Source organism: Salmo salar, chromosome ssa20, assembly GCF_905237065.1.
Source record: "Salmo salar chromosome ssa20, Ssal_v3.1, whole genome shotgun sequence".
NCBI lineage: Eukaryota > Metazoa > Chordata > Actinopteri > Salmoniformes > Salmonidae > Salmo > Salmo salar.
In genome coordinates, this window is record NC_059461.1 from 56,491,147 (window position 1) to 56,518,300 (window position 27,154).

Here is a 27,154-nt window from a genome sequence, read left to right on the forward strand (position 1 = left end):
TTTTTAACTTTTATTTAACTAGGCAAGTCAGTTTAGAACAAACTCTTATTTACAATTACGGCCTACCCCGCCCAAACCCTCCCCTGACCCGGACAACACTGAGCCAATTGTGCACCGCCCTATGGGACTCCCGATCATGGCCGGTTGTGATACAGCCTGGGATCGAACCAGGGTCTGTAGTGAAGCCTCTAGCACTGAGATGCAGTGCCTTAAACTGCTGCGCCACTCAGGAGCCCCGAGTGAGCAGGATGTTTCCATTCTCCCTCAGGGGAGGCATGTTGAGTTCACTTATGTCTGTCTTTATTCTTCTAACCTGCTATTCACTCAACTCTAATCCAAGTGTGTGCTGACTGCACTCCTGGCCCATATTAAAAACGTTTCTCAGACGAGGAGTGCTGATCTAGGGTCTGATTTCCCCCTCGCCATGTAATCTCATATGGCGAGGGGTTTAGCCCATATCTTAAGGACTAAACTGATCCTATATCAGCACTCCTACTCTTGTGAATACTGGCCCTGCTGTTTAGTCTCTAGTCTGACCTGCTTTATTCCTCCTCTCCTCCCAGGTTCCAAGGCTCAGCAGCTGCTGCAGGGCCTGCAGGCCACCGGTGACGAGTCCCAGCAGCTCCAGGCCGCTATCGAGATGTGCCAGCTGCTAGTGATGGGCAACGAGGAGACGCTCGGAGGCTTCCCCGTGAAGAGCGTGGTGCCCGCTCTGGTGAGTCACAATGCTTTGTCCGCCTTTAGTCTTAAGTCATTTTACACCGTGACTTGATTTGCCAAGTCCCTTAATTCCCTCTTCTCTTCCTCACAGATCACATTGTTACAGATGGAGCATAACTTTGACATTGTGAGTATCCTGAACTTATATCTTTGGGGGGACCCAGTGATATTTGATTTTCACCATGACATTAGGCCTACATTGCGAGGTGCAAAAATGTTTTCCAAATATTGTGAAACGCCACACTCTGTCTCCTGGTTATATTTTGTAGCAAATAACTGTACCTGAGCACAGTGTTTAAATTGTGGTTCCAGCCAACAAGGATTGCTTTGGAGTTATGTTTGTGAAATCTGTATCTTACCCCGTGCCTCTGCTCAGATGAACCACGCCTCCCGTGCTCTCACTTACATGATGGAGGCGCTGCCTCGGTCCTCTGCTGTGGTCGTGGATGCCATCCCCGTCTTCCTGGAAAAGGTAGGATAACCCCCTCTGCTCAGGTTCAGTAGGCACCAAACACACTCATTCAAATTTCAGTACTACCTAGTACATTTGAAAACAATTCATGCCTACTGAATGCAACCCAGGTTTTCCTAGCCCACACCTTGTTCTCTTGTCTTCCATTTGTCACTCTCATGTTCTTGTTCCCTCTTCATTCATATGCAGTCATAAAACGGTGGTGGATATGATAATAGCTCTCTCTCTTTGTCTGCAGCTTCAGGTGATTCAGTTCATTGACGTGGCGGAGCAGGCCCTGACTGCCTTGGAGATGTTGTCAAGGCGACACAGCAAAGCCATCCTGCAGGCTGTAAGTTTGCTCCCTCTGGCTCAGCGCTGCCTCTCTCATCTCTGCTCCCTACCCTGCTCTCATGGGCTAACCTTAAAATAAGTGTTGACGGTGGTGGCTGTATGTTAGATATATCTATCTCAGGTTTTCCATTAGCCGGAAATAATAGTTGATAAATAAAACTGTTGCCGGCCAAAATGAACGGGAGTAAAAAAAAATAAAAAAAAATAAGTTACCTTTTATTAAACTAAGCAAGAAAGTTATGATATGAACATATTCTTATTTACAATGACGGCCTACCCCCCGGCCAAACCTTGCCTTAACCCAGACGACGCCAATTGTACGCCGCCTTATGGGAGTAAAAAAATCCCATTGCAAAATAATAGGGATGCACGATATAGTGGTAAGCATATCGGAATCGGACGATATTAAAAATGCTATCAGCCTGTGCAAAACCGATGTCAAAGCTGACGTGCATACCTATATAACGTAGGTAGATGACGCCACGAAAAATACTGCGTTGCACAAGTGCAACACAAAATTCCTAACCTAGCCCACAATGTCTGCTTTGTGGCTCTATTTTGATGTTTCAAAGGAAGATAATAAAAAAGGCCATATGCAATGTTTGTTGTCACTTTCTCCCCTCGGGAAATAATAGCAACTTTCAATACCACAAACCTAATGACTCATTTTTAAAGTGCATCACCCCCAGATGTTCAGCGAGTCATTAGAACAAAAGCAAAAAAATAAATAAGCGCACTTCCAACAAGTTCAAGTCGAGCAGTCATTTGAAAGAGTAAGAAAATTTCAGCGAGAACTCAAAGGCGAAGTCCACTAACGCCAAGACAATGGAATTCAATGTCCTTGACAATCAACCGTTCTCTGTCGTGGTCGATGTTTGCTTTCGCTGACTGGTCGAGCACCTCGAGCCCCGGTACACACTACCAAGTAGAAGCTTTTTTTCAGATGTTGCCCTACCGGAGTTACACAGTATTGTTGAAATGCACATCCATGACCTACTTGCTATGGGCGTCACTGCTATTAGCTTCACGACTGACATTTGGACCAACGATGTCAGGCCCATGAGCATGCTGAGTCTGACAGCACAGTGGGTCGGTGAGGATTTCGTACTGAGGAAAGCTGTATTGCATGCTCAAGAATCTGCTGGTTCTCATACCAATTCTGCCATTTCGATGGCATTTGAGAACATGTTTTAAACTTGGAAACATGAACACACTCCTAGCTCCATTCGAACAACTGACTCGGGAAATAAGTTCATCAACTGCATCTGCAGCAGACGTGATACCATCTGTCATGGCATTGAAATGCCTGCTCAACAAAACCCCACGGTCTGTCGGCAGTTAACTTGTAAACGTACTCTACTAGAGGCTGTGTACAAGCGATTCGGTGGCATTCTCTTTGAGCCTCTTTATGGTGTCGCCACCATGCTAGGTACAAGGACCTCTACTTCCATGCAGACAAACGGGGTTTACGTGAAATGTTAGACACAGCTGGACAAGATGGAAACGGACACAGTGACAGTGTGCACTGACGAAGAGGACTCACGACAGAAAAGGCCATTGACACTGCTTGACGAAATCCTGGTTGAGAATGAAACGACTGAACAAATGAACAACACAACAGCACAGCAAGTAAGTGAAATAAATGGGTTTTGATTGTATTACTGGTAATGGGGACATGCGTAAATGCCAACAACTTTTTGGTGTGTGTGTGTGTTTCAACGATTTAAATGTAGTAGAATGCTTAAGGAAAATATCGGTATCGGCCAAAAATGTCATATTGGCGCATCCCTACAAAATAAGGCTTTTTATTAATTGATGGAATACATTTGACCGCCATGCTTAACGGTCTATAGGTTAATCGGCGTAATACATTTTTTTGCCTGTGTATTTTCGTTAGTTGGGTTGGATAAATAAGATGCATAACTATCACATGCGCACAGCATACAGAGCCTATTTTGAGCAGGATTTCTCCTGCTGCTCCTCAGCTGGTTGCTGCTGGAGTAAAATGTTATTATAAGCACATTAATTTACACAATTGTAAATGCAATCACGTGTTACCAGTTTTGGTGCACGATTTAAGAAGAGCTATTTGGATTTCTCAACTTGTAATTGAAGCGCGCAGGCCATTCACCATACAAGTGCAGGCAACAGGCTATCAGCGCGTCAAACACCACTTTACAATGTGAGCTGTTGGCAGTATGCATTTTTGACAACTTGTTTGAAACCTGAATGTTTTATTTCATATTATGAGGCGTGCCTTAACTTGCTTCAAACCAGCCTATAGGCAAAATCCGCCTATGGAAACTTGGACTTAATTTTTTTATAAAGACTTCATAGGCAGCGCGTGAGTTTCAAGTTTGGGGAAGTTTACCGTTCTGCGTGCCAGTTAGGATTTTCATGTGCTTAATTTTGTGGAACAGTCATTATAAATAATTTCATTATGTGGTTAATTCTTTTTTTAAATGTATTAATCATAAATCAATTAATCCGAGATCGCCGCCCCTACCAAATGAACACATTGATACACTGCGATCCATTGGCGGCTAAAGAAATTAGTGCATGGAACTCGTGGCCTATAGGTCAATGCCCAGTGGGCCTATAACTTTCATTGCTCTTTCACACTGAGGATTGGTGATTATCGAGTGGGACCTTGTTGGAAAGGTTTTTCAAATAGCTAACTGTGTGAGTACAGTAAATGACCAATACCTGCATTAACAGATGTATGTAACCAAATGACGGGGATTAACGGTGCATTTACTACTGGTGACATATGTAATGGTCTATTCACACAATGAATGCGCAAGAATTGGCGGAAAACGGCTGAGCCATTCTTGAAAGAGACTCTCCTATATCTTCACCACACCTCTCCCCTTGTATCAACATTTTAATGTATACTCTACACATTATCTTCACATTTTGGATCCTTTTCACTGACAGCCACAACACTATAATTAGCTATTTCTTTTTAAAGAAGCTCAGCCATTATTTTTTTAAGAAGTAAATGATCCTTGATTCCTCTGGTTAAGTCATGCTTTCTGGTAAAGTATTTTGAATGATTTTGTTTCTGTATAGACAGGAATCATTTCTATAATTTTGGCAAAATTATTTCCATTTACTTCCCTATAGGACCAACCCCTATGTCATTTCTCTCCTGTTCTATTGGTTTTCATATCAACTTGTCATCGTCCAGAAGCCAAAGGCACAACCCTAGTCATATTAGCAACCCATCCTAGTTGTTGCATCTTTAGATTCCCCCTCTAAATTTCGAACAGTTTCATCTGTCACATATGGAACTGCTATCAGGTCGCTGTTTAGAATGGTGGTTTGACAGGTGTGATGTTTGCATTTGGGAAAATGTTTGAAAATGACGTTCTGTTGGATGCCTCATTTACATGAGTTGCATGTTCTGTTAAGATGCTTTACCATAATCTAAATGTGATTTCTATCATTCTGAGAACTGTGGAGGGACACCCTGATGGGTTATGAACCCAAAGCATATGGGTCTGGTGAATTTCTCAAATGGATGGTATATTAAAATCATCCCAGTCACATTATCCAGCGCCACTTCTTCCTAAGGAAACCCTGATGTGCAGTGACACACAAATGTAATATTCAAAATGTTGTGTACAGGGAGGGATGTAGAGATGAACGGAAGCTGTTTTTGAATTCAACAATTTGATGGCCAGAGAACCCTCAGTGTTAATAAATGGTTGCTGTATGATAGTTGTGCAATACAGAATAAGAATATCACTTTAATAAATAAAACGGGGTAGAAAAGCCATTTTGAATTCACACATTTAATGGTCAGAGACGACTGTACCCATATGTGCCAGCTATCCCTAATTCTTGTTTAACTGTGTCGTTTTAACTGTTTCCTGTGTCGTGCAGGGTGGCTTGGCTGACTGTCTGCTGTACCTGGAGTTCTTCAGCATCAACGCCCAGAGGAATGCCCTGGCCATTGCCGCCAACTGCTGCCAGAGCATCACCCCTGACGAATTCCACTTTGTCTCTGACTCTCTGCCACTGCTGACCCAGAGACTCACACACCAGGTACACATACATTCACCGTTTACATGCTGGCTATCCGTTAATTAAAGAAACAAGAAAATGATGCCGTCTGGTTTGCATAATATAAGGAATTTGAAATAATTTTAACGTTTGATACTTAAGTATATTTCAAACCTTATCCTTTTACTCAAGTAGTATTTTACTTTGTGACTTTCACTTTTACGTGAGTCAAGGTATCTTTTACTCAAGTATGAACATTTGGGACTTTTTCACCACTGGTGTTGTCTGTGGTATGTTCCCTGTGAAGATGTGTCTAATGTGGTTATTCCCCCCCCGTACAGGATAAGAAATCCGTTGAAAGCACTTGTCTCTGTTTTGCCAGGCTGGTGGACAACTTTCAACACGAGGAGGTGAGTGAGGCGGTTCTACTCGACACGTTTCTATGGCTCTAACATCTCTCACCCTCCAGAACAGACCCATTATGACTGACCTCTGTGTGACCGCTGTCCACAGAACCTGCTGCAGCAGGTGGCCTCGCGGGACCTGCTGACCAACATCCAGCAGCTGCTGGTGGTCACACCGCCTGTGCTCAGCTCGGGCATGTTCATCATGGTGGTGCGTATGTTCTCCCTCATGTGCTCCAACTGCCCCTGTCTGGCCGTGCAGCTCATGAAGCAGAGTAAGTGGCTCATGCAGACAAACACACTTTCTATTGGTACGCATTTACACCACTCACTTGAATAAAGCCTAAAAATGCAGCTTACAAAATCTTGGGAAAGTTAACTATTTAATGACAGGCCGAAGTCCCTGACTGCATCAAGCCAATAGCCTGGGGAAAACGAAGCATGTTGTCTTTGTTCAGATATTGCAGAGACTCTGCGCTTCCTTCTGTGCGGAGCAGCCAACGGTAGCTGCCAGGAGCAGATTGACCTGGTGCCCCGGAGCCCCCAGGAGCTCTATGAACTCACCTCACTCATCTGGTAAGGAACCCCCTCTGCTGCTGCTCTCAATGTTACAACAACCTTTTCTACCCTAATGGTGGATGTGCATAAAGATGGCGGCCTCCATGCACGCGTCACAGATGGCTTGTTTGCGAATTTCCCTGATGCACTTTGCTAACTGTTTGTTGTCGTCCCCCCCCCTCCACCAGCGAGCTGATGCCCTGCCTGCCCAGAGAGGGCATCTTTGCTGTGGACCTCATGCTGAAGAAGGGCAGTGCCCAGGCCACAGAGGGGGCCATTTGGCAGTGGAGGGACGACCGGGGCCTGTGGCACCCCTACAACCGCATCGACAGCCGCATCATTGAGGTAAAGAACAGACATGCTGCTCCGCTCCATTATAGGGAATTTCCTTCCAGACTTGGGACCCAGTTTGTCCTTTTCAGGTCAGGTAGTCAGAAATAACTCTGTGCCCTACCTATACTACAAGGAAGTAGACTGCTTCAGTCTTGATGTGTTGTGAGCTGTGTGAAGCCCCTGTGCAGCCCAGTGTTACACTAACGTCTGGGGGTGTCTGGTTCTCTCTTCCTCTCCAGACGGCCCACCAGAACGGAGAGGACGAGATCAGCCTGTCCACCCTGGGCCGCGTCTACACCATCGACTTCAACTCTATGCAGCAGATCAACGAGGACACTGGCACAGCACGGGGTATCCAGAGGAAACCCAACCCCTTAGCCAACCCCACTACTGGTGAGAGAGACACCATCATTACCTCAAGTCATAGACTATCCCCAAACTGGAGTCAGTTGTATGCGTTTCATGTCAGTTGCTGTCGTATGATGCCCTGATTTAGTTCTGAGACTAGCTCTATTCACCTGAAAATATACATTTTATGGATCGCTATAGATCCAGTGGAGAAAGGGGTTAGTGCCCCCTAGTTATTCATACTTTTATTGAGCCTATTAACCAGGTAGTCCCATTGAGGGCAAATTACCTTTTTCCCAATGCGGAAGTGCTCAAGAGGCAGCTCTTGACGCATCTTTTTGTGAACTCGTGAAATTGAACAGGCTGCTTCTTTGTCTCTTCTGCACTAGCTGATGGAATCCAATTTTCTCCTTTTGAGTCAAAGGAACTATCAAATCTTACATGAGTTTTCCCCTGTCTTTCCCCCAGGGGGTCACCAGGAGGTGAGGCGGGAGGATGCACGGGCCCAGCTGATGAAGGAGGACCCTGAGCTGGCCAAGTGCTTCATCAAGACCCTGTTCGGGGTGCTGTACGAGGTGTACAGCTCGTCGGCCGGCCCAGCCGTCAGACATAAGTGCCTCCGAGCCATCCTCAGGATCATCTTCTTCGCAGATGCTGAGCTCCTCAAGGACGTGCTGAGGAACCACGCTGTGTCCAGGTAAACTTTTGACTCATGATTGCTGCCTCCATGGACAAAAAGAAATGGTCAGTACGACATGTCTTCACATCACACCTGAACCTCAGTGTTTGTCTGTTTCCTTCTCCCAGTCACATTGCCTCCATGCTGTCCAGCCAGGACCTGAAGATTGTAGTGGGCTCTCTGCAGATGGCTGAGATCCTCATGCAGAAGCTGCCTGACGTATTCAGTGTCTTCTTCAGAAGAGAAGGTGATAGATCCTGCCTGAGCCGGTGTCTCCTCCCTAGAGGAGCTGACCAGTAATGATCCAAAACACACAGCTCTTTTGTAGCATCAGGAGCTGTAGCACCAGGAGCTGCAGTTCATAGGACCTGTTATGACGGATCCTCCACTGCTATTTGAGCTTCAATGTTTTTTTTAGCGAAGTCAACACTGAGGTCATAAAATTGGGATGTCACACCACAGTGCACTTATGCCGTGGACCACAGAAAGCTGTTTATCTAGCTAAATGCCTGATTTATTTAATCATAATTTCTGACACTAACCTCTTTAATATCAGAGAATTGGGAAAAGAGGAATTTCACTGTATTCCATCTGCCCTCACCTCTGCCTTCCTCCCCTTCCAGGTGTGATGCACCAGGTGAAGAACCTGGCTGAGTCAGAGGCCTTCCTCACTAGTCCCCCAAAGGCGTGCACCAGCGGCACGGCTAGCCTGTGTACCATCAGCACTGCAAACACTACGGCGGCCACCACCGCCACCCCAGACCTGGGCTCACCTAGCTTCCAGCACAGCATGGACGACTCACTGGACCTCAGCCCACAGGGGTGAGAGAACACGAATACATGTGAATGTGCATGTATGATAGGTCAGATACCACACGCAAGGACACTCACACATTCCTCCATAGAACAACATTAGTCTCGCCCTCTCTCCTAGGCGGTTAAGTGATGTGCTGAAGAGAAAACGTCTGCCTAAGAGAGGGCCCAGAAGGCCCAAGTACTCTCCTCCCAGGGACGACGACAAAGTAGACAATCAGGGTAATTGTTATTGACACTATCATAGTCTCTAAGCCTGGATGCACATGGTTCTCACAGGTGATACAAATAGTGCTAAATGTCAATGATACATTTGTAGTAGTAAAGGTAAAATTCCTGTGTATGTGTGTACACGTATTTGTGCAAGTCAAAAGTTTGGCGACACCTACTCATTCAAGGATTTTTCTTTATTTTGACTCTTCTACATTGTATAATAATAGTCAAGACATCAAAACTATGAAATAACACATGGAATCATGTAGTAACCAAAAAAGTGTTATATCAAAATATATTTGAGATTCTTCAAAGTAGCCACCCTTTGCCATGATGACAGCTTTGCACACTCTTGGCCTCAACCAGCTTAACCTGGAATGCTTTTCCAACAGTCTTGAAGGAGTCCCCACATATGCTGAGCACCTGTTGGCTGCTTTTCCATCAATCTGTGGTCCAACTCCTCCCAAACCATCTCAATTGGGTTGAGGTTGGGTCATCTGCTGCAGCACTCCATCACTCTCCTTGGTCAAATAGCCCTTACACAGCCTGGAGGTGTGTTGGGACATTGTCCTGTTGAAAAACAAATGATAGTCCCACTAAGCTCAAACCAGATGGGATGACGTATCTCTGCAGAATGCTGTGGTAGCCATGCTGGTTAATAAATCAGACAGTGTACGAGCAAAGCTGTTGGTCTTCACGGTGGGAACCACAAATGCAGAGATCATCTGTTCACCCACACCGTGTCTCACAAAGACAGTGGTTGGAACCAAAAATCTCCAATTTGGACTCTTCAGACCAAAGGACAGATTTCCACTGGTCTAAAGTCCATTGCTCATGTTTCTTGGCCCAAGCAAGTCTCTTCTTCTTATTGGTGTCCTTTAGTAGTGTTTTCTTTGCAGCAATTTGACCATGAAGGCCTGATTCACACAGTCTCCTCTGAACAGTTGCTGTTGATGTGTCTGTTACTTAAGCTCTGTGAAGCATTTATTTGGGCTGCAATTTCTGAGGCTGGTAACTGTAATGAACTTATCCTCTGCAGCAGAGGTAACTCTGGGTCTTCCTTTCCTGTGGCGGTCCTCATGAAGAGCGAGTTTCATCATAGCTATTTATGGTTTTTGTGACTGCGCTTGAAGAAACTTTCAGAGTTCATAATGTTCCATATTGACTGACCATGTCTTAAAGTAGTGATGGACTGTCGTTTCTCTTTACTTATTTGAGCTGTTCTTGCCATAATATGGAATTGGGTCTGTATACCTTGTCACAACACAACTGATTGGCTCAAATGCATTAAGAAGGAAATAAATTCCACAAATTAACTTTTAACAAGGCACACCTGTTATTTGAAATGTATTCCAGGCGACTACCTCATGAAGCTGGTTGAGATAATGCCAAGTGTGCGAAGCTGTCAAGGCGAAGGGTGGCTACTTTGAAGAATCTCAAATATAAAATATATTTTGAATTGTTCAACACTTTATTATTATTATTATTTTTTTTTTTTTGGTTACTACATGATTCCATATGTGTTAGTTCATAGTTTTGATGTCGTCACTTATTCTACAATGTAAAAAATAAAAACCCTGGAATGGGTAGGTGTCACAACCTTTTGACTGTTAGTGGTGTGTGTGTGTGTGTGTGTGTGTAAAACCATGACAAGTCGATGCTTCAAAATTGGCTCTCATTTGCAGCATCATTGGTCTCCATGCCTCTTTGTGCCTGGAGTCCTGGTATATTTGGGACATTTATGCAGAATGCAAACTGATCTTCATGATTTCTTGACCTAAATAAATAAATACAGCATGACTTAATTCTTTAATATCTACCAGAGAATCTGGTGTCTGTTTCAAACAACTATAACGGTGTTTCCCAAGGGGTGCATGTTTAGGTTTTTGACCTAGCACTACACAGCTCATTCAAATAATCTACCAATCATCAAGCTTTGATTATTTTAATCAGCTGTCTAGTGCTAGGGCAAAAACCAAAATGTGCACGCCTTTGGTGTCCCCGGGACCGAGTTTGGGAAATGCTGAAGTATAGGGTATCATTTGACACCCACTTTGTCATGTTTCAAGCTGTGACTAACCATTCTACTGTTCCTACAGCCAAGAGTCCTACCACTACTCAGTCACCCAAATCCTCCTTCTTGGCCAGTCTGAACCCCAAGACCTGGGGCAAGCTGGGCACCCAGACCAACAGCACAAACTCTGAGCACTCTCGCACGGCCGGTGTGAGTGGCCTGGCACGCGCCCTTCCCAAGGACTCTGTCTCCAACAACAGGTACGACGGAAACCATTACGGTGGTGGTGGTGATGATTTATCGCGGTGTTGGTGGTAGTGGTGGAGATTATAATAGTGGTGTAGGTGATTATCATTGTCTCGCTCAGAAAATGTAGCTAGGGCTGTGTTCAGTATGAAAATTGGTGTGCAACGGTGCTGTTCCTGAAGTTAAGTTGAAAAACATGGAGAGGTTTGGTTGTGTAAGTATGAGCATTCAAAATGCACCGTTACCCTTTAAATATGTCACTCATTGCTTCAAGCCACACCCCACCACACGGTGCAAACATAGCTTAGTCTGTTCAAGAACGTTGAACGTTTTGGGGAAAGGTGTCATTTAATACAGACTGTCACGCGACGTAGCAAGAGTTTAATCCCAAAAAATGTGCAAAATTGAATGGGGTTGCGGATTTGGCCCTTGGGCTCTTTTTGACAACCCTGGTTTAGTCAAACCGATTGCATCCAAGCTGTCAAATCTTAGATTCCTCCTGGTTCCAAGGGCTCTCCCCTTGGACGACAACCTCCAATGGGCTTTGTGAGGGAGTTAAGGAATTGAGAAAACAAGACAGCCAATAGTGATGATGATGATGGTCGCCCCCTTACAGGGACAAGATTAAGGCTTGGATCAAAGAGCAGGCCTGTAAATTTGTGGCACGCTACTTCAACACTGAAAACATTGATGGCAGCAACCCCGCACTAAATGTACTCCAGAGACTCTGCACCGCCACGCAACAGCTCAGCCTACAGGTACTGTACTCCCCAACACTCTCCCACGTTGTAGTATTGCACACGATGAAAGTAAATAGTCATTAGTTGACGGCTTTGGAGACCCTGTTTGCTAATACTAACTTGAGAACAGCTGTTTTGATAGTACAGGGGTACTATCTACATTGCTAGCTAAAGACAAGGTCATTAAGGTATGATGGTGAGTGACTTGGGTTATGATAAACTTCTTGACTGCTGTCACACCCCCAATCCCCCCACCAGATGGACGGTGGCGTGGAGTGCCTCGTGGAGATCTGCAGCATCGTGTCAGAGTCGGACGTGTCATCGTTCGAGATCCAGCACAGCGGCCTGGTCAAGCAGCTGCTGCTCTACCTGACCTCCAGGAGTGACCGTGACCTGGTCAGCCGTGACGTCCGCCTCAAGAGGTTCCTGCACGTCTTCTATGGCTGCCCGGTAAGGCTGTTAGGCTGGTCTGAAGCGCAGAACTAGAATGAGATTCTGTTTCTATTATCAGAAGTTTGTCTTTCGCCCGATGAAGACGTTCATCCTTTCTCAGTATCCAGTGACTGACAATGTAGCCAACTCCAGCCTAATAGGCCATGTTGGCAGAGACTGGAGCTGAGGGCAATACATCTCATGGCTCTAAATACAGTATAAAGCCAGTATGAGGGTTTGCGCTCAGGCTAGAATGAATGGCAGCTGGTATGTATATTTTTCTCCTAGAGTTCAAAAGGTACTCACTCAACTGAGCCCCACCCTCAAGTTTTGTATTGCATCTATATGTATTGCTTATATAATGTAGTATTTAAAAAATATATATATTTAAACCTTTATTTAACTAGTAAAGTCAGTTGACAGCCAAACCCGGATGACGCTGGGTCAATTGTGCACCTGGAATCGAACCAGGGTCTGTAGTGACGGCTCTAGCACCGAGATGCAGTGCCTTAGACTGTTGCGCCACTCAGGAGCCCTACATTGTTATGTAGGTTAGACCAGTGTTTCCCAACTCTGGTCCTCGAGTATCCACAACAGCACACATTTTTTTTGTATCCCTGGGCAAAAACACCTGATTCAGCTCATTGAGGCCTTGGTGATTAGTTGACAATTTGAATCGGGTGTTTTTGTCCTGGGCTACAACACAACGGAAGTTGGGGAACACTGGCCTAGACCATTGTGTTTTTTCAATTATATGTGACATTTGAATTGTCAGTTTAACTTCTTGGGGCTATGTGGGACGCTAGCGTGCCACCCGTGGTGCACCCTATCAACAGCAGGTGCATTTCAAGAGCGGCAAATTTGAAACCAAATAAATGTCAAAATTCAAATTTTTCAAACATACAACTATCTTACACCCTTTGAAAGATAAACATCTCCTTAATCTAACCACGTTGTCCGATTTCAAAAAGGTTTTACGGCGAAAGCATAAAGTTAGATTATGTTAGGAGAGTACATTGACAATAGCTGTGTGTAATGTTTTGTCAATTCAAAGACAGGGTCACTAAAACCAGCTAAAATGATGCACTAACCTTTTACAATCTCCATCAGATGACACTCCTAGGACATTATGTTAGACAATGCATGCATTTTTAGTTCTATCAAGTTCATATTTATATCCAAAAACAGCGTTTTACTATGGCATTGATGTTGAGGAAATCGTTTCCCTCCAATAACCGGCAGTCAAGTCAACACCACAAATTAAATAATAAAAATTAGAAAACATTGGTAAAATATTATATTGTCATTTAAAGAATTATATATTTACATCTCTTGAACGCAATCAACTTGCCAGATTTAAAAATAACCTTACTGGGAAATCACACTTTGCAATAATCTGAGCACTGCGCCCAGAAAAATACGCGTTGCGATACAGACTAGGCGTCATGTTGGGGAGATCTAAAATCGAAAATACTATGTAAATAATCCATTACCTTTGATTCTCTTCATCAGATGTCACTTCCCGGAATCCCAGGTCCATAACGAATGTAGTTTTGTTCAAAAAAGCTCATCATTTATATCCAAAAAGATCCGTGTTGTTAGCACATGATCTAAGCCAGCCGGACTTCTCGTCATGAACGAGGGGAAAAAATATATTTACGTTCGTTCAAACATGTCAAACGTTGTATAGCATAAATCATTAGTGCCTTTTTTAACCAGAACATGAATAATATTCAAGGTGGACGAATGCATTCTCTTTTATAACGTATTGGAATGAGGGTACCCAACATGAACTCGCGCGCCAGAGTCTAATCGGCCATCACCGTTCCATGGCTCTTGTTCGGTCAGATCTCACAGTAAAAGACTCAAAACACTTTGTAAAGGCTGGTGACATCTAGTGGAAGCAATAGGAAGTGCCAAAACATTAATCAACCCCTGTGTGTTTCAATGGCATAGGCTTAAAGGTAATTCAACACATCAGGTATCCACTTCCTGTCAGAAAATGTCTCAGGGTTTTGCCTGCCAAATGAGTTCTGTTATACTCACAGACACCATTCAAACAGTTTTAGAAACTTTAGGGTGTTTTCTATCCATATATAATAAGTATATGCATATTCTAGTTACTGGGTAGGATTAGTAACCAGATTAAATCGGGTACGTTTTTTTATCCAGCCGTGAAAATACTGCCCCCTAGCCCCAACAGGTTAATATTATTCTACATATTCCCTGTTAATATACATTTAACTCCCATTTTGCCAGTATCTCATGAACTATAGCTGCTTGCTCCTGTTACGCACAGCAGATGTCTTAAATGCGTGTCTCCTCCAGTTGTTTCTACAGCTCTGAAGGCATAAGGCTGAAACATATTCTCAATGTTTTTTTTTTATATACTAAGCAAAAATATAAACGCAACATGCAACAATTTCAAAGGTTTTACTCCGTTACATTTCATTTTTTTATTTCACCTTTATTTAACCAGGTAGGCTAGTTGAGAACAAGTTCTCATTTGTAACTGCGACCTGGCCAAGATAAAGCGTAGCAATTCGACACATACAACAACAGTTACACATGGAATAAACAAAACATACAGTCAATAATACAGTAGAACAAAAGAAAACAAAAAGTCTATAAACAGTGAGTGCAAATGAGGTAAGATAAGACAATAAATAGGCCATGGTGAAGTAATTACAATATAGCAATTAAACACTGGAATGGTAGATGTGCAAAGATGAATGTGCAAGTAGAGATACTGGGGTGCAAAGGAGCGAGATAAATAAATACAGTATCGGGATGAGGTAGGTAGATAGATGGGCTATGTACAGGTGCAGTGATCTGTGAGCTGTTCTGACAGCTGGTGCTTAAAGCTAGTGAGGGAGATATGAGTCTTCAGCTTCAGGGATATTTGCAGTTCGTTCAAGTCATTGGCAGCAGAGTACTGGAAGGAAAGACGACCAAAGGAGGAATTGGCTTTGGGGGTGACCAGTGAGATATACCTGCAGGAGCGCGTGCTGCTTTGGTGACCAGTGAGCTGAGATAAGGCAGGGCTTTACCTAGCAGAGACTTGTAGATAACCTGTAGCCAGTGGGTTTGGCAACGAGTATGAAGCGAGGACCAACCAACGAGAGCTTACAGGTCGCAATGCTGGGTATTGTATGGGGCTTTGGTGACTAAACAGATGGCACTGTGATAGACTGCATCCAGTTTGTTGAGTAGAGTGTTGGAGGCTATTTTATAGATGACATCGCCGAAGTCGAGGATAGGTAGGATGGTCAGTTTTACGAGGGCATGTTTGGCAGCATGAGTGAAGGAGGCTTTGTTGCGATATAGGAAGCCGATTCTAGATTTAATTTTGGATTGGAGATGCTTAATGTGAGCCTGGAAGGAGAGTTTACAGTCTAACCAGACACCCAGGTATTTGTAGTTGTCCACTTATTCTAAGTCAGAGCCGTCCAGAGTAGTGATGCTGGACGGGCGAGCAGGTGCGGGCAGTGATCGATTGAATACTATGCATTTAGTTTTACCTTCGTTTTTTAGAGCAGTTGGAGGCCACGGAAGGAGCATTGTATGGCATTGAAGCTCGTCTGGAGATTAATTAAGTGTCCAAAGAGGGGCCAGAAGTATACAGAATGGTGTCGTCTGCGTAGAGTTGGATCAGAGAATCACCAGCAGCAAGAGCAACATCATTGATGTATACAGAGAAGAGAGTCGGCCCGAGAATTTAACCCTTTGGCACCCCCATAGAGACTGCCAGAGGTCCGGACAACAGGCCCTCTGATTTGACACACCGAACTCTATCAGAGAAGTAGTTGGTAAACCAGGCGAGGCAATCATTTGAGAAACCAAGGCTGTCGAGTCTGCCAATAAGAATGTGGTGATTGACAGAGTCGAAAGCCTTGGCCAGGTCGATGAATACGGCTGCACAGTAAAGTCTCTTATCGATGGCGGTTATGTTGTTGTTTAGGACCTTGAGCGTGCCTGAGGTGCACCCATGACCAGCTCTGAAACCAGATTGCATAGCGGAGAAGGTACGGTGGGATTCGAAATGGTCGGTAATCTGTTTAACTTGGCTTTCGAAGACCTTAGAAAGACAGGGTAGGATAGATATAGGTCTGTAGCAGTTTGGGTCTAGAGTGTCACCCCCTTTGAAGAGGGGGATGACTGCGGCAGCTTTCCAATCTTTGGGAATCTCAGACGATACGAAAGAGGTTGAACAGGCTAGTAATAGGGGTTGCAACAATTTCGGCGGATAATTTTAGAGAGGTTCCAGATGGTTTAGCCCGGCTGATTTGTATGGGTCCAGATCAGCTATCTGGATTTGGGTGAAGGAGAAATGGTGGGGGCTTTGGCGGGTTACATTTACATTTACATTTTAGTCATTTAGCAGACGTTCTTATCCAGAGCGACTTACAGTAGTGAATGCATACATTTCATACAACTCATACATTTTTTTTTTTTTTTTTCCTCTGTGCTGGCCCCCCGTGGGAATCGAACCCACGACCCTGGTGTTGCAAACACCATGCTCTACCAACTGAGCTACAGGGAAGGCTAGGGTTGCTGTGGAGGGTGCCGGGCAGTTGACCGGTGTAGGGGTAGCCAGGTGGAAAGCATGGCCAGCCGTAGAGTAATGCTTATTGAAATTCTCAATTATAGTGGATTTATCGGTGGTAACAGTGTTTCCTAGCCTCAGAGCAGTGGGCAGCTGGGAGGAGGTGCTCTTATGCACTTTTAAAGAATAGCCAGGCATCATCTACTGACGGGATAAGGTTAACCTCTTACATCTAGACGTTCCGCTAGCGGAACACTGCTCCAATATCCAATGATAGGGCGTGGCGCGAATTACATATTCCTCAAATCTGAAAACTTCAATTTTTCAAACATATGACTATTTTACACCATTTTAAAGACAAGACTCTCCTTTATCTAACCACATTGTCCGGTTTCAAAAAGGTTTTACAACGAAAGCAAGACATTAGATTGTCAGGAGAATACCCAGCCAGAAATAATCAGACACCCATTTTTCAAGCTAGCATATGTCACAAAAACCAAAACCACAGCTAAATGCAGCACTAACCATCAGATGACACTCCTAGGACATTGCTATACAATACATGCATGTTTTGTTCAATCAAGTTCATATTTATATCAAAAACCAGCTTTTTACATTAGCATGTGACGTTCAGAACTAGCATTCCCACCGAACACTTCCGGTGAATTCACTAAATTACTCATGATAAACGTTCACAAAAAAACATTATTTTAAGAATTATAGATACAGAACTCCTTTATGTAATCGCGGTGTCCGATTTTAAAATAGCTTTTTGGTGAAAGCACATTTTGCAATATTCTGAGTAGATAGCCCGGCCATCACAGGCTAGCTATTTTGACACCCACCAAGTTTGGTACTCACCAAACTCAGATTTACCCTAAGAAAAATTTGATTACCTTTGCTGTTCTTCGTCAGAATGCACTCCCAGGACTTCTACTTCAACGACAAATGTTGGTTTGGTTCCAAATAATCCATAGTTATATCCAAATAGCGGCGTTTTGTTTGTGCGTTCAAGTCACTATCCGAAGGGTGACGCGCCGGCGCATATCGTGACAAACATTTAAGATATTCCATTACCGTACTTTGAAGCATGTCAAATGCTGTTTAAAATCAATTTTTATGTGATATTTCTTGTAAAATAGCGATAATATTCCGACCGGGAGACGTCGTTTTCGTTCAAAGACAGAGAAAATAAAAACATGGTGTCGCCTCGTGCACGCGCCTCAGTCTCATTGTCCTCTGATCGACCACCATCCAAATGCGCTAATGTTTTTCAGCCATGGCCTGCAAAGACATCATTCAGCGGTTTGCCGCCTATGGGAGCCGTAGGAAGTGTCACGTTACAGCAGAGATACTCAGTTTTCAATAGAGTGTAGAAGCCCAAGAAATGGTCAGAGAGTGCACTTCCTGTAAGGAATCTTCTCAGGTTTTTGCCTGCCATATGAGTTCTGTTATACTCACAGACACCATTCAAACAGTTTTAGAAACTTTAGGGTGTTTTCTATCCAAAGCCAATGATTATATGCATATTCTAGTTTCTGGGCAGTAGTAATAACCAGATTAAATCGGGTACGTTTTTTTTCCGGCCGTGCAAATACTGCCCCCTATCCCCAACAGGTTATACTCACCGACACCATTCAAACAGTTTTAGAAACTTTAGGGTGTTTTCTATCCAAAGCCAATGATTATATGCATATTCTAGTTTCTGGGCAGTAGTAATAACCAGATTAAATCGGGTACGTTTTTTTTATCCGGCCGTGAAAATACTGCCCCCTATCCATAACAGGTTAATGTCATTCCAGGATACACCGGCCAGGTCGATTAGAAAGGCCTGCTCGCAGAAGTGTTTTAGGGAGCGTTTGACAGTGATGAGCGGTGGTCGTTTGGTCCCAGACCCATTACGGATGCAGGCAGTGATCGCTGAGATCTTGATTGAAAACAGCAGAGGTGTATTTGGAGGGCGAGTTAGTTAGGATGACATCTATGAAGGTGCCTGTGTTTATGGATTTGGGGTTGAACCTGGTAGGTTCATTGATCATTTGTGTGAGATTGAGGGCATCAAGTTTAGATTGTAGGATGGCCGGGGTGTTAAGCATGTCCCAGTTTAGGTCACCTAGTAGCACGAGCTCAGAAGATGGATGGGGGGGGCAATCAATCCACATATGGTATCGAGGGCACAGCTGGGGGCAGAGGTAGGTCTGTGGCAACAGTGAGAGACTTGTTTCTGGAAAGGTGAATTTTTAGAAGTAGAAGCTCTAATTGTTTGTGTACAGACTTGGATAGTAATACAGAACTCTGCAGGATATCTTTGCAGTAGATTGCAACACCGCCCCCTTTGGCAGTTCTATCTTGGCAGGAAATTATATAGTTAGCAAAGGAGATTTCAGGGTTTTTGGTGGTTTTCCTAAGCCAGGATTCAGACACGGCTAAGATATCCGGGTTGGCAGAGTGTGCTAAAGCAGTGAGTAAAACAAACTTAGGGAGTAGGCTTCTAATGTTAACATGCATGAAACCAAGGCTTTTACGGTTACAGAAGTCAACAAATGAGAGCACCTGGGGAGTGGGAGTGGAGCTAGGCACTGCAGGACCTGGATTAACCTCCACATCACCAGAGGAACAGAGAAGTAGGATAAGGGTACGGCTAAAGGCTATACGAACTGACCGTCTAGCACGTTTGGAACAGAGAGTAAAAGGAGCAGGTTTCTGGGCACGATAGCATAGATTCAAGGCATAGTGTACAGACAAAGGTAAGGTAGGATGTGAGTACATTGGAGGTAAACTAGGCATTGAGTAATGATGAGAGAGATATAGTCTCTAGCGACGTTTAAACCAGGTGATGTCATCGCATATGTAGGAGGTGGAACAACATGGTTGGTTAAGGCATATTTTTGCAGGGCTAGAGGCTCTACAGTGAAATAAGACAGTAATCACTAACCAGGACAGTAATGGATGAGGCATATTGATATTAGAGAGAGGCATGCGTAGCCAAGTGAACATATGGGTCCAGTGATTGATTGGTTGGACTGACTGGGGACACGGCGATTCAGACAGTTAGCAGGCCGATGCTAACAGTTAGTAGGCCAGGGCTAAACAAGCTAGCAATTAGCAGACCGGGGCAGGCAAGCTAGCAGTTAGCAGACCGGGTTAGCAAGCCAGCAGTTGGCAGACCGCGGCAGGCAAGTTAGCAGACCGGGGCTAGCAAGTTAGCCTTTGTGGGAAGTCGCGATGGGGGTAAATCTGTTTTTGCCTCTTAGTGCGGTGACGTCGATAGACCAGTCGTGGAATTAGTAGGGTTCAAGTAGCTCTAGATAGCTAGCAGGCCGGTTAGCAGAATGGGCTAGAATTTAAGGAATTTAAGGAAGTCATTCAATTGAAAAAAATGCATTAGGCCCTAATCTATGGATTTCACATGACTGGGGATTAGAGGTCGACCAATTATGATTTTTCAAAGCCGATACCGATTTATTGGCGGGCCAAAAAAAGGCCGCTACCGATTAATCGGGTTTTTAAAATGTATTTATTTGTAATAATGACAATTACAACAATACTGAATGAGCACTTTTAACTTAATGTAATACATCAATAAAATCAATTTAGCCTCAAATAAATAATGAAACATGTTCAATTTGGTTTAAATAATGCAAAAACAGTGTTGGAGGAGAAAGTAAAAGTGCAATATGTGCCATGTAAGAAAGCTAACATTTAAGTTCCTTGCTCAGAACATGAGAACATATGAAAGCTGGTGGTTCCTTTTAACATGAGTCTTCAATATTCCCAGGTAAGACGTTTTAGGTTGTAGTTATTATAGGACTATTTCTCTCTATACGATTTGTATTTCATATACCTTTGACTATTGGATGTTCTTATAGGCACTTTAGTATTGCCAGTGTAACAGTATAGCTACCGTCCCTCTCCTCGCTCCTACCTGGGCTTGAACCAGGAACACATCGACAACAGCCACCCTCGAAGCAGCGTTACCCATGCAGAGCAAGTGACGTTTGAAACGCGATTAGCCGCACCCGCTAACTAGCTAGCCATTTCACATGGGTTACACCAGCCTAATCTCGGGAGTTGATAGGCTTGAAGTCATAAACAGTGCAATGCTTGAAGCATTGCGAAGAGCTGCTGGCAAAACGAAAGTGCTGTTTGAATGAATGCTTACGAGCGTGCTGGTGCCTACCATCGCTCAGTCAGACTGCTCTATCAAATCATAGACTTAATTATATCATAATAACACACAGAAATACGAGCCTTAGGTCATTAATGTGATCGAATCCGGAAACTATCACATTTATTCTTTCAGTGAAATACGGAACCGTTCCGTATTTTATCTAACGGGTGGCATCCATAAGTCTAAATATTCCTGTTACATTGCACAACCTTCAATGTTATGTCATAATTATGTAAAATTCTGTCAAATTAGTTCGCAACAAGCCAGGCGGCCCAAACTGTTTCATATACCCTGACTCGGCGTGCAACGAACGCAAAATGACACAATTTCACCTGGTTAATATTGCCTGCTAACCTGGATTTCTTTTAGCTAAATATGCAGGTTTAAAAATATATACTTCTGTGTATGGATTTTAAGAAAGGCATTGATGTTTATGGTTAGGTACAGTCGTGCAACGATTGTGCTTTTTTCGCAAATGCGCTTTTGTTAAATCATCCCCCGTTTGGCGAAGTCGGCTGTCTTTGTTAGGAAGAAATAGTCTTCACAGTTCGCAACGAGCCAGGCGGCCCAAACTGCTGTATATACCCTGACTCTGTTGCAAGAGAAGTGACACATTTTCCCTAGTTAAAGGAAATTCATGTTGGCAGGCAATATTAAAAAGCAGGCAATATTAAAAATATATACTTGTGTATTGATTTTAAGAAAGGCATTGATGTTTATGGTTGGAGCAACATGTACCTAAGTGATTATATGCAACGCAGGACAGGCTAGATAAACTAGTAATATCATCAACCATGTGTAGTTAATTAGTGATTATGATTGTTTTTTATAAGATGGGTTTAATGCTAGCTAGCAACTTACCTTGGCTTCTTACTGCATTTGCGTAACAGGCTGGCTCCTCGTGGAGTGCAATGTAAAGCAGGTGGTTAGAGCGTTGGACTAGTTACATTTTAGTCATTTAGCAGACACTCTTATCCAGAGCGACTTACAGTAGTGAATGCATACATTTCATTTTTTTTTTTTTTTTGTACTGGCCCCCCGTGGGAATCGAACCCACAACCCTGGCGTTGCACACACCATGCTGGCGTTGCAAACACCATGCTCTACCAACTGAGCCACAGGAGCGCCCCAAGTTAACCGTAAGGTTGCAAGATTGAATCCCCGAGCTGACAAGGTAAAAATCTGTCATTGAAAATAAGGCCGTCATTGAAAATAAGAATGTGTTCTTAACTGACTTGCCTAGTTAAATAAAGGTGTAAAACATAATAAAAAATCGGCCAAATCGGCGTCCAAAAATACCGATTTCCGATTATGAAAACTTGAAATCGTCCCTAATTAATCGGCCGACCTCTACTGGGAATAGAGATGCATCTGTTGAAATGCTCACTAACAGGAATGTAAACAAATTTGTGCACAATTTTAGGGAATTAAGCTTTTTGTCAGTATGGAAAATGTCTGCTATCTTTTATTTCACCAACTTTTTTTATAGCTCCGTGCACTGTCATTCTTTGTATTTTTTCGAGCATGGATTAAATTAAGTATTTTGCATCTAGGCCTCCTTGGGTTATTCCTTTTCATGGTTTCGAGTGGGCCCATCTTTTGAACAGTCTAAATACAGTATCACACTTGATAGCTAAACCATGCTTTGTCAGCATTTATTATTATTTTTTTTTAATTTTTTTTTTTACAACAGCAATACTCAACCCTGGTTGTACTCAGTAGGAAACAAATGGAATAAAACTGACAAAGGGAGGAACTACCTAAACTTATCCCAGAAATAAATGCTTTTTTAAATTTTCTGTTTAAAAAAATGTTTCTACGGTGTGCCCTGATGAATACGACAAGTCTTTGCAGTTTGTTTGAAGTGTGTCCCTCCTGTGTTTTGCCCGTCCAGATCCCGGGGATGGAGCCGGCAGGCCGCCTGGAGCCGTCTGAGAACGGGCCACTGCTGTCACTGGTGCGCAAGATGAACAACTGCCTAAGCCAGATGGAGCAGTTCCCTGTCAAGGTGCACGACTTCCCTAGTGGCAACGGCAACGGGAGCAGGTTAGTTCATTTACCAAGTTCCATCCCTTCCTTTTGTTCCACAAACCCTATTTTTGTCAGCCATTCACTAATGTGTGATGCCCTATTGAAGTCTATATGGGTGTAGGTCAAGGAAGGGGACTTGCCAGTATTTACCTCTTTTGTATCATTGTGATCTTGTCTGTTGACATGTGTTTTCTTCAGAGGTTCTCAGGCTCTGAAGTTCTTCAACACACACCAACTCAAGTGTCAGCTGCAGAGGCACCCGGACTGCACCAATGTGAAGCAGTGGAAGGGGGGCCCGGTGAAAATTGACCCCCTGGCTTTGGTACAGGCTATTGAACGCTACCTGGTGGTCCGAGGTGAGCACTGGGATCTGTCTCTTTGCATTGAGTTACTGACTTGACTTAACCTCTATGGGCTAGGTGGGACGTTTGCGAATTTTTTATATTTGGGCTTGGGGAGGGTATCAAGTCAGGTTGAGTCATAAGGCTCAAGTCCAAGTCAAGTCACAAGTCATTGGTGTTAAAGTCAAAGTTGAGTTGCAAGTCATCATATTTGTCATGACTCGAGTCCACACCTCTGCTAACTGCCATACGTAGGCGGCACGTGAGTTTCAAGTTTGGGGAAGATATTTTTCACCTTGAAAATGCACCTTTATAATAATGCATAATCGCATTTGTGGTGTCATGACTCTCACTCCTGGGTGAGGATCTAAGATCGCATCAGAGAGGAGAGCTTAACCTCTCTAGGGTAGGTGGCACCAAATCGTCCCACCTACGTAACAGCCAGTGTAATCCCGTGGCGCGTTATTCAAATACCTTAGAAATGCAAAACCTTCAATTTTTCAAAAATATGACTATTTTACACCATTTAAGATAAGACTCTCGTTAATCTAACCACACTGTCCGATTTCAAAAAGGCTTTACAACTAAAGCAAAACATTAGATTATGTCAGCAGAGTACCCAGCCAGAAATAATCAGACACCCATTTTTCAAGCTAGCATATAATGTCACATAAACCCAAACCACAGCTAAATGTAGCACTAACCTTTGATGATCTTCATCAGATGACAACCCTAGGACATTATGTTATACAATACATGCATGTTTTGTTCATATTTATATCAAAAACCAGCTTTTTACATTAGCATGTGACTAGCATTCCCACCGAACACTGCCGGTGAATTTACTAAATTACTCACGATAAACGTTCACAAAAAGCATAATTATTTTAAGAATTATAGATACAGAACTCCTCTATGCACTCGATATGTCCGATTTTAAAATAGCTTTTCGGTGAAAGCACATTTTGCAATATTCTCAGTAGATAGCCCGGCATCACAGGGCTAGCTATTTAGACACCCAGCAAGTTTAGCACTCATCAAAGTCAGATTTTCTATAAGAAATGTTTTATTACCTTTGCTGTCTTCGTCAGAATGCACTCCCAGGACTTCTACTTCAATAACAAATGTTGGTTTGGTCCAAAATAATCCATCGTTATATCCAAACAGCGGTGTTTTGTTCGTGCGTTCAAGACACTATCCGAAAGGGTAAATAAGGGTGGCGAGCATGGCGCAATTCGTGACAAAAAAATCTAAATATTCCATTACCGTACTTCGAAGCATGTCAACTGCTGTTTAAAATCAATTTTTATGCCATTTTTCTCATAAAAAAGCGATAATATTCCGACCGGGAATCTGCGTTTTAGGTAAACAGACAAAAGAAAAGAAAGCATTCGGTCGACTCGGGCACGCGCCTAAGCCCATAGTACTCTGAGCGGCCACTTGCCAAAAGCGATAAAGTGTTTCAACCAGAGCCTGCCTCGATATCGTTCAGCTTTTTCACGGGCTCTGAGAGCCTATGGGAGCCGTAGGAAGTGTCACGTTATTGCACAGATCCTCAGTCTTCAATAAAAAGAGCCAAGATGAAACACTACTTCTCAGACAGGCCACTTCCTGCATGAAATCTTCTCAGGTTTTGGCCTGCCATATGAGTTCTGTTATACTCACAGACACCATTCAAACAGTTTTAGAAACTTTAGGGTGTTTTCTATCCAAAGCCAATAATTATATGCATATTCTAGTTACTGGGCAGGAGTAGTAACCAGATTAAATCGGGTACGTTTTTTTATCCGGCTGTGTCAATACTGCCCCCTAGCCCTAACAGGTTAAGCCCTTTCACTCTGTGAGGAACATAGGTCACCCACGAATGATCTTCATCCAACAGGGCTGTTTTCTAAAGTTCCTTCCCAGAGTATTTCTGTCCTTCTCTTCTAGCAGAATAGAAAGACTCCTTGTATTACTGACATTTATGGTTAACATGCTGACGTGGTCAATGGGACTTTTGTCTCTACAGGTTACGGACGAATAAGAGAGGAGGATGAGGACAGCGACGATGATGGTTCAGACGATGAAATTGATGAATCGCTGGTACGTAGCTACAATGTCCTTGCAAAATACTCTCCATATTGGATAATACCTCTTCCCCCCCACCAATAACTATGTTAACTTCAACCCTAACTTGACCGTCTATCTCTGTCCAGGCGGCCCAGTTCCTGAACTCAGGCAGCGTGCGCCACCGGCTGCAGTTCTACATCGGCGACCACCTGCTGCCCTACAACATGACGGTTTACCAGGCGGTGCGGCAGTTCAGCCTGCAGGCAGAGGAGGAGAGGGAGTCAACAGACGACGAGGCCAACCCGCTCGGACGGGCCGGAATCTGGACCAAAACCCACACCATATGGTATCCCCTTTACGCTGGCTGTCCACACACACCAGTCTATAGGCTGGACTGATTAACGAACCCAACCATAGCCTAAAATTGTGTTTTTGGTCCACCAGCCACTGTGGCAGGTAGATGAGAGAATCTACCAGCCCTCAGATTTGTTTTATCAGCCAAAATATTTTTTTGCTGTAATTACATAAAACAGATGACCATGTTTCTAAAACAAGAAATGTATTAGTAAGAAGTAATGTGGTATATTGCTCAATTTCATTTTTTTACATCTTTTAATTAAAATTATCAGACAAATGTTCTGCTGCTCCTTTAAGGGCACAAGGTTACAATAGTAATGGGGCCACCCAAGTCCAGTCACATGTCTAAGATTTGGCATGTAAGGCGTCTCTTCGCTCTCAGTTGAAGCAGCAGACTCAAACTAACGTTGAAAAACAACTGAACTTGTGAACAAAACAATGTAAATAGATTATATTAGACCATCTCTTATTCCTGTGCCCAGTGCCTCCAAAAATGTATCTATCAGCACTTCACTCAGTGAGCTTAGCTCCCCTGCCAGGCAGTGTTGCTGCTTGAGGTGGGATATAGGATTCGTTTTTATTTGTGCAATAAACAGCTATGAAACAAAACAGCTACTACAGCATTTTTCTAAGTATAAGCGCATGTGCAATTGTCTATTTTTAGTCGCAAATGTAATGCTCACACTAGAGCCCTGCAAATTGACCACCCGCCAATGTGGCGGGTGAAATAGACGTTCTTACCCACCAATACCTAAATCTACCTCCATTTGGCCCTGAACATAACTGACTGATGCTTGTAGTGGGTGGCTGTTAGGATTGAGATTTCTCACACACAAACACACATCTAATAGGGGGCTGAGTTAGTGATCAAATGCAACTGACATGGCAGTGTAGTCATGTTCCACGAGATGCTTTACATAGACACCCTCTCTATCCCATCAGGTATAAGCCAGTGAGGGAGGATGAGGATGGCACTAAGGATGTGGTGGGAGGGAAGAGGGGCCGGGCACAGACTGCCCCCACCAAGACCTCGCCCCGCAATGCCAAGAAACAGGACGAGCTGTGGCACGGTAGGTACCACTACCACCACCTCTGGGCCTAGGTGGGTGTCTGTGTTGTCTACTGGCCTGGAGACTGAGAGACAAGTTCTGCTGGTTTATTTTATAGTGCAACTCTAATGTACTCCTTACAGTGGTTGGAGGGAGTGAGCTGACCTGCTTCTCCTGCTTGAAACAAGTTAACAGACCCTTCGCTAAGCCTTGCCCCCTTTGGTTACTGTTGCAACCTCGGTCAACATTGTCACAAAGCCCAACTAATCTTTCAAACCACTGGAGAAAACCCCT

At 43.7% G+C, this 27,154-nt stretch overlaps 1 protein-coding gene across 11 annotated transcripts in view; it reads left to right on the forward strand.

The window, feature by feature from the left end:
* Positions 1–27,154, forward strand: part of LOC106580884 (E3 ubiquitin-protein ligase TRIP12) — a 52,511-nt gene that overhangs the window by 16,190 nt on the left and 9,167 nt on the right. For 10 of the 11 annotated variants that reach the window (XM_045703642.1, XM_014162411.2, XM_045703646.1 and 7 more), the window contains 22 exons: positions 564–715; positions 812–847; positions 1,097–1,192; positions 1,431–1,523; positions 5,414–5,575; positions 5,875–5,943; positions 6,047–6,212; positions 6,396–6,513; positions 6,684–6,840; positions 7,068–7,221; positions 7,645–7,873; positions 7,984–8,102; positions 8,479–8,677; positions 8,790–8,890; positions 10,981–11,155; positions 11,758–11,899; positions 12,140–12,331; positions 22,925–23,076; positions 23,260–23,417; positions 25,414–25,487; positions 25,601–25,800; positions 26,754–26,881. In XM_045703642.1, the coding sequence (XP_045559598.1) occupies positions 564–715; positions 812–847; positions 1,097–1,192; positions 1,431–1,523; positions 5,414–5,575; positions 5,875–5,943; positions 6,047–6,212; positions 6,396–6,513; positions 6,684–6,840; positions 7,068–7,221; positions 7,645–7,873; positions 7,984–8,102; positions 8,479–8,677; positions 8,790–8,890; positions 10,981–11,155; positions 11,758–11,899; positions 12,140–12,331; positions 22,925–23,076; positions 23,260–23,417; positions 25,414–25,487; positions 25,601–25,800; positions 26,754–26,881 (3,072 nt within the window). The remainder of the gene's footprint in view (positions 1–563; positions 716–811; positions 848–1,096; positions 1,193–1,430; positions 1,524–5,413; positions 5,576–5,874; positions 5,944–6,046; positions 6,213–6,395; positions 6,514–6,683; positions 6,841–7,067; positions 7,222–7,644; positions 7,874–7,983; positions 8,103–8,478; positions 8,678–8,789; positions 8,891–10,980; positions 11,156–11,757; positions 11,900–12,139; positions 12,332–22,924; positions 23,077–23,259; positions 23,418–25,413; positions 25,488–25,600; positions 25,801–26,753; positions 26,882–27,154) is intronic. The other variant, XM_045703645.1, reaches the window with a different exon arrangement.